Source organism: Mus caroli, chromosome 16 (assembly GCF_900094665.2).
Source record: "Mus caroli chromosome 16, CAROLI_EIJ_v1.1, whole genome shotgun sequence".
Taxonomy (NCBI): Eukaryota; Metazoa; Chordata; class Mammalia; order Rodentia; family Muridae; genus Mus; species Mus caroli.
The window spans coordinates 34,881-42,218 of NC_034585.1; the positions used below are offsets into that span (position 1 = coordinate 34,881).

The following is a 7,338-nucleotide window of genomic DNA, read 5'->3' on the forward strand; positions in this document are numbered from 1 at the left end:
GGTCTCCCGGGTGTTGCGATCGGCCTTCGGAAAGGTTTTCTTTGTTAAGCTTCTGGGCCCCGACATGACACTCTAGCGCCTCTGGACTCTGGTTCGAGTGTGGCTGAGGAACTTACCTTTTGGCAAACTTTCCTACGCAAATCTGACCCAGGTTATCGTCCCCGGGTCACGTCCGCCCAGGGATTCCCACCCCTACCGCTTCCCACCTGGAGGCCCCGCCCACTGCGTAGCCCCGCCCCTTATCCCCATCCGACCTGTTCCCCTCCCGCTCTTTTATGCAAATTTCCCTTGTCTTAGGTGGACCGTAAGTACGTGGCGAGACCCGACCCAATGGGAGACAGCTCAAGGGAACGTAAACCGGAAGTCCGTCCTGACTAGCGGCCGTTGGCTTGTGACGCCTAATTCGCGTGCTGAGGCTTGCGACCCGGGCCCTGCGACTTAAGTTCTGTGCGGGCATGAGAAGTCAGGTGGCGACGCTGCAGGCCTGATATTGCCGAGATTGTGACCTGGGTTCCTCCAGCGGAATTTGGAGCCCGGAGTCTCTCGGCTGCTGCAGCCGTGGCCTACTGCTGTACAGAACCCAGGGCGTCTCTCAAGGCGGACGTAGCTGGTGTCGGGACCTAGGCACTCTGGGGCATGACTATGGCTGCGGGTCCAAGCTCGCAGGAGCCAGAAGGGCTCCTCATAGTGAAACTGGAGGAGGACTGTGCCTGGAGCCACGAGGTACCCCCGCCTGAGCCAGAGCCCAGCCCGGAGGCCTCCCATCTGCGATTTCGACGGTTCCGCTTTCAGGACGCCCCGGGTCCCCGGGAGGCCCTTAGCCGGCTTCAGGAGCTTTGCCGCGGGTGGCTGCGGCCGGAGATGCGCACCAAGGAACAGATCCTGGAGCTGTTGGTGCTGGAGCAGTTCTTGACTATCCTTCCCCAGGAGATTCAGAGCAGGGTGCAGGAGCTGCGCCCAGAGAGCGGCGAAGAAGCAGTTACTCTTGTGGAGAGAATGCAGATAGAACTTGGGAAACTGAGGCAACAGGTGACAGCTGTTTTACCCGTGGTTTTGCCCGGAAGTCATTGTGCTAGCCTCTTTTGTAGTCGAATATACTTGATCGTCCTGAGTACACTTTACAGGAAGGAGAGGGATTTTTTGTAACATATCCTTTCCTTCCAGATTGTTCCCATATGACGACAGTAGGAAGTGAGGAGCACTTTGTTTCAACATGTAGGCGTTGCTCCACCAGTATTTAGTTCTGTAGGTAGAAAGCTTCTCACAGGCCTTGTGACTTTGGGCAGACTACTTAATCTGTTTGGTCCTGTTTTTCTGTTGGCTAAAGTACTGTCTGGGAATAATTTTGAGGACTTGGAGAAAAGTATGTCGTTTGGATGACACCTACTGCCACTGCTTTGAGGGGTTTGTTTTGTGACAGTCTTATGTAGCCCAAGCTAACTGACTCACTGTGTAGTTGAGCTTGGCTGCAGACCAGTCACCACTGAAGGTGGTCCTCCACCTTCAGTCTCCCCAAATTCCGAGTTCCAGGATTACAGGTAGAGTCTAGATATGTAGCCAGGCTTAAAAAACTCGAGGCAATCCTCCTGCTTCAGCCTCCCCACTACTGATTCCCACAGGCATGTGCCACTAACCCAGGCCTATATTTAGTGGTTAACACCCAGTATATCATAGTCAATAGTTTGCAATACAGAACTGGATCTCTGCTAATTGAACTCTGAAAAACAGCTAAGCACCGAGGGGCTATGGTCACAGCCTGATAAGTTCACCTTAACTAGTAGTGAAACGTGGAAGCATCTAGAAAGGCTGAGAGTGATCGAGCAGAAGTGAGGTGTATCAATGGAATATGTTGAGAAAGTGTGCACTGAGAGTGGACCCTCAGTTTTCTTGCTCCCATCCCTCCCCCATTTTCTGTTACAACCTAGAAAGCCCTTAGCATAAAACATCTTCTTGGCCAAGACCAAAGGGATAGTCTGTGGTTCTCTGGTGAGGGTGTGTCCTGAGAATCCTGTACTAATTTCCGTTTCTGTCAGCCCCGTTGTGATGATGAGTGATGTGGGTTGGTTCCCAGGTCACAAACCAAGGGCGAGGAGCAGAAGTGCTTTTGGAGGAGCCTTTGCCACTGGAAACAGCAGGAGAGTCACCGAGCTTCAAGCTGGAGCCAATGGAGACTGAGCGAAGCCCTGGCCCCAGGCTGCAGGAACTGCTAGACCCCAGCCCCCAAAGGGACTCCCAGGCTGTAAAGGAGAGGGGTGAGGGACAATTATCTGGGCAGGTGGGAGGGAGGAGGGGCTTTGGGATTGCCCCTCACCCTAGCAGAATGTAGTACAGGTGCCAAGGAGAAAGAATTTCTGAAGTTAAAGTTCTCAGTTGTGCTGTGAAAAACCTAAAAGTGGTGGTATGAATTCTGTAAAGGTTGGATGGGAGGAAAGGGGAAGCTCTTAGTAAAGCCATTCTGTGTACAGAACAGGCAAATTCTAGTTAGCTGATTGATGTGAGGTGTATGGTTAGAATCCTGTCGGCCAGGTTGGAGGATGGCTCACATGCCTTTACTATAATAACCCCGTTACTTTAGATCACCTTAGCACACCTTTGCTACTTTTTGTTTACTGTCAATCCTAAAAGCTGAGACTTGCAGTTGGGGAATGCATATTGTCTTATAATAATCTGTGGGCTGCTAAGATTTGGTGTTACTGATCTCATTATAATTTCTGTTATCTGTAGCATTATCCGCTCCCTGGCTCGCTCTCTTCCCTCCTGAAGGGAATGTGGAAGATAAGGATATGACTGGGACCCAGGTGATGTGGGAGTTCTCATTGCCTTTCCCCAGAGTTCTCCTTTTCTCCTCGGCTTTTAGGGTGGGAGGTTCCCCTATGCTACTAGAAGGATATTTTCTTTCTGATCAGATATCTCCCTATTTTCTTTGTCTTTTCAACCCATCATTTGTAGGCTTCCCCCATGACATGAGTTTTCTTGGCACTCATGGGTTTTAACCCATTTACTATGACTCTGCTTGAATTATTCTTAATGCATTACTGCATGTGATGCTAAAGGCGATCTTGTTATTTCAGTTGCCCGAGAGCCTGGAGGACATGGCAATGTATATCTCTCAGGAGTGGGACCATCAGGATCCTAGTAAGAGAGCTCTCTCAAGGGATACGGTGCAAGATAGCTATGAGAACGTGGGGACACTAGGTAAGAACTTCTCTTTCTGGGATGATGACATTTATGACCAGACTGTCCTGCTTCTTGGACACACACACACCTACTGGACATGAGCTCTGAGTTTTGTCAATAACCCCACTCCTTGCTCTAACATTTCTTATGCTAATAGTCAGATAAACATCTGCCAAATGGCACAGTTGATAGACTTAATGGTATCCTTAGACTGTATTTCCATTGTTAGAGTTTAAAGCAGAGAGTCTGAACTGAAGAGAACTTTCAAAGGCAACACAAATCCTCAGCTTCTCTGTGTATGAAAATTCTCATAATAAAAAAATGGAGGTAATGTAAGGTGGTGTGGACAGTATGATTGGTTATATTGAAGCATACAGCAGGAAGAAATCACACTGCTATCGTTTTCCTCTGTGTTTGTATGAGGCTGCTTAGAACTGTGAATTCACCTGCATTGATTGTGCAAAGCTACTGCTGGCTTTTGTTTTCTTTGGGATCTCCTGGGTTACATCACTTTCCATTGCTGTACCAGTGATGACGAGAGATTAGATTGCTGGCTGAGCTTCTGTGTTTTGTGTGCGGTTGAGTGAGGTGTTGGCTTCTCTATTTAGCATAGCACGGGAGGATTTAAAACTTTTAATCTCATTGTCTTCAAAGAGCCCAGGTTCTTTCCCAATTGATTTCATGTTTTTTTTTCCCCCAGAGTTTTACAGTTAAATTTAGTTCTATCTATAAATAGCCAACACTCTTATTATAGTAAGTTGATTCTCAAAGAAGTGATTATTCTATTTTATTTTATTTATTTTATACTTATTTGAATTACAAAGTGTATATTCTAGTTTTAAAAATTCAAGTTCTTTTTTGGGTTTTTTTTTTGTTTTGGTTTTTTTTTTTTTTTTTTTTTTTTTTTTTGGGTTTTCGAGACAGGGTTTCTCTGTATAGCCCTGGCTGTCCTGGAACTCACTTTGAAGGCCAGGCTGGCCTCAAACTCAGAAATCCACCTTCCTCTGCCTCCCAAGTGCTGGGATTAAAGGCGTGTGCCACCACGCCCGGCTAAAATTCAAGTTCCTAAAAAATTAAAAACCCATGGTCTTTTGTAGTTCCTTTTTCCTCAAGAGTAACTACTGGAAATGCTTTAGTGTGACTCCCAAATTATATATATCAGACTCAGGGAGAATTTGTTTCTCTCTGATCCTGGCAGGAAACAAGGCTCTGTTTCTTTTCTCTACTTAGTGTGGTGATGGGTTTGTTTCATTGTGAACAGAGTCCTGCATTCCCAGTCAGGAGGTCTCAAGCACTCACGTGGAGCAAGGAGAGAAGCTGTGGGATTCAAGTGTCCAGACCTGCAAGGAAGGCATGAACCCCAGAAACCCAGTTCCAGGTAAGAAGTAAAGATAAACAGTTGCTCAGGAAGACTCCCAAGACTGTGTGTGATGTGTGGGGAGTTGAGTGCATGGCCAGTGTTGCACATGGGGAGATAACTGCCTCTTTGTCTCCGGCACCATGTTCCACCGGCAGCAAGGTGAGTGGGTGTGGGCTGTGAATTGGAGCAGGCGCTTACTCTTGAGCTGACTTGCTACATTCTAGTCTGATTCATACTGGGGGGGAAGAGCTAGTTGGAAAGTGAGGTGGGGGAGATAAAAATAGAAAGTGCTGAGTCTTTGAATCTCTTCTCTACGTGCTTCTCCGTCATGCTTTACTTAAAAGGACTGGCTGGGAAATTGAGAGAGAACTCTGTTCTCTGGGCCTTTTGCCTGAAAACTATGTAGGGATTTTTTTTTTCCACTGTAAAATAATCTAGGGCTTTATTTTTTCTCTCTTACTAGGAGTGGAAAAGTTTGAAAACCAAGAAAGAAATGTTGAGTCTGTTTCTCCTGAAAGTACCCATCCTCCAGTACTATTGCCTGGCCAGGCTAGAAGGGAGGTGCCCTGGAGTCCTGAGCAGGGAAGACTTGATGACAGAGAAGGACATTGGGAATGTCCCCCAGAGGACAAAATAGAGGAGTCTTTAGTGGGAACCCCAAGTTGTAAAGGACTGCTGCAAGCAAAAGAACAGCCCAAGAAACTCCATTTGTGTGCCTTGTGTGGCAAGAACTTCTCTAATAACTCAAACCTAATTAGGCACCAGAGAATACATGCAGCAGAAAAGCTGTGTATGGATGTAGAGTGTGGTGAAGTCTTTGGTGGACACCCACATTTTCTGTCACTGCACAGAACACACATAGGAGAAGAAGCTCATAAGTGCCTTGAATGTGGAAAATGCTTCAGTCAAAATACCCACCTCACCCGCCATCAGCGCACCCACACAGGGGAAAAGCCCTTCCAGTGCAATGTCTGTGGGAAAAGCTTCTCTTGCAACTCCAACCTCAACAGACACCAAAGGACACACACTGGGGAGAAGCCCTACAAGTGCCCAGAGTGTGGGGAGATCTTTGCTCACAGCTCCAACCTGCTTCGTCACCAGAGGATCCACACTGGAGAGAGGCCCTATCGCTGTAGTGAATGTGGCAAAAATTTCTCACGGAGTTCACATCTTGTTATTCATGAAAGAACCCATGAGAAAGAGAGACTCGACCCTTTCCCTGAGTGTGGTCAAGGCATGAATGACAGTGCCCCCTTTCTTACAAGCCACAGAGTGGAGAAGAAACTCTTTGAATGTTCCACTTGTGGGAAAAGTTTCCGGCAGGGCATGCACCTTACCAGACATCAGAGAACACACACAGGAGAAAAACCATATAAGTGTATCCTTTGTGGGGAAAACTTCTCTCATAGATCTAACTTAATCAGGCACCAGAGAATTCACACAGGAGAAAAACCCTATACCTGTCACGAATGTGGAGACAGTTTCTCTCACAGTTCCAACCGGATTCGTCACCTGAGAACCCATACAGGAGAAAGACCATATAAATGTTCTGAATGTGGAGAAAGCTTCTCTCGGAGCTCACGTCTCACAAATCATCAAAGGACTCACACTGGTTAGAAATTATAGGATTTCTTTTTGCCTCAGTTTTGGCAGAAAACTGTCTTATCCAGAGCTGATATTCTTTGCCCACTTTGGTGTATTTTGCTGGTAATTAATATAAAGAGAAAATGGGACTTATTTTAAGGGAGGTGCAGAAGTGAAAAACTAGCTTAAAACTAAAAAGTTCAGTCTTCAAATTCTTCTGAGGACCATGAGGTAGCCTGCTCAGGGATGGTTTTCTATGAAGTCCATCCTGTTTTCAGATGCATCAACCTTTATTTTGACCCAGGTATGGTTTGGATGCTGTATAAGTCTAGTATTAATCCCATCAATTTTGGGGATACCTATGCTTTAACCCCTTATTTGTGACATTAAGCAGGAGAGTTTGGGCTCCTAAGGCCCTTGAGACCAAAGAAGGGTTAGGTCCTGGGAGATCAATTTAAGGTCAACAAGACCTTAGGTTGGGTTGGGGGGTAGGGGGTTGGTTTTTTGTTGTTGTTTTTTTGTTGTTTTGTTTTAGGGCCCTGGCTGGGAAGTCCTGGGCAGTCCAGCTCTGCCACTGCAACACCCCTCTGAGTAGTTCCGCAGGAGTGCTCATTGACATAAGAGGTGACCTCAGACAAAAGGGAACTGGAGAGATAGGCAGTTACAATGTGGAATCCACAGATGAACTCTGTGTTTTACAGATTAAGGGTATGTGATTACAGTCTACCTTTCTAAAGATTGAGACTTTATTCCACCTGTCAAAAGGTACCTAGAGCTCTGTAGACAAGACTATGAGTGAAGGGTTCCATGATTTCATCAGATACAAAAAAACAGATCCTAGAAAAAATAGGAATTATGTCTTTCTCTGTTGAGAATGTTTGTAGGATTTATAATAAATATCTCCAAGGAAACATGAATATGTATGAATCTTTTTTGAGGGACTTTGTGTTGATGTGGTTCAAACTTCTCTTTTCTTGTGGGGGTTCTTTTGGAGCTGGGGTTTCTCTATGTAGCCCTGGTTGTCCTGGAACTCACTCTTTAGACCAGACTGCCTCCGCCTCTGCCTCCTGAGTGTAGGGATTGCAGGCTTACACCACTACCACCTGGCCAGATCAGGCTTTTTGTTTTTTTGTTTTTGGTTTTTTGAGACAGGGTTTCTCTGTGTAGCCCTGGCTGTCCTGGAACTCACTTTGTAGACCAGGCTGGCCTCGAACTCA

The 7,338-nt window shown here is 46.4% G+C and overlaps 1 protein-coding gene across 1 annotated transcript; it reads left to right on the forward strand.

Moving 5' to 3' along the window:
- Positions 1-325: 325 nt before the first annotated feature.
- Positions 326-7,038, forward strand: Znf263 (zinc finger protein 263). The gene is made up of 6 exons (XM_021184661.2): positions 326-1,029; positions 2,072-2,252; positions 2,725-2,798; positions 3,072-3,195; positions 4,439-4,555; positions 5,001-7,038. The coding sequence occupies exons 1-6, from the start codon at positions 637-639 to the stop codon at positions 6,152-6,154; spliced, it is 2,043 nt and encodes a 680-aa protein (XP_021040320.1). The 5' UTR covers positions 326-636; the 3' UTR covers positions 6,155-7,038.
- The last annotated feature ends 300 nt before the right edge of the window (positions 7,039-7,338 follow it).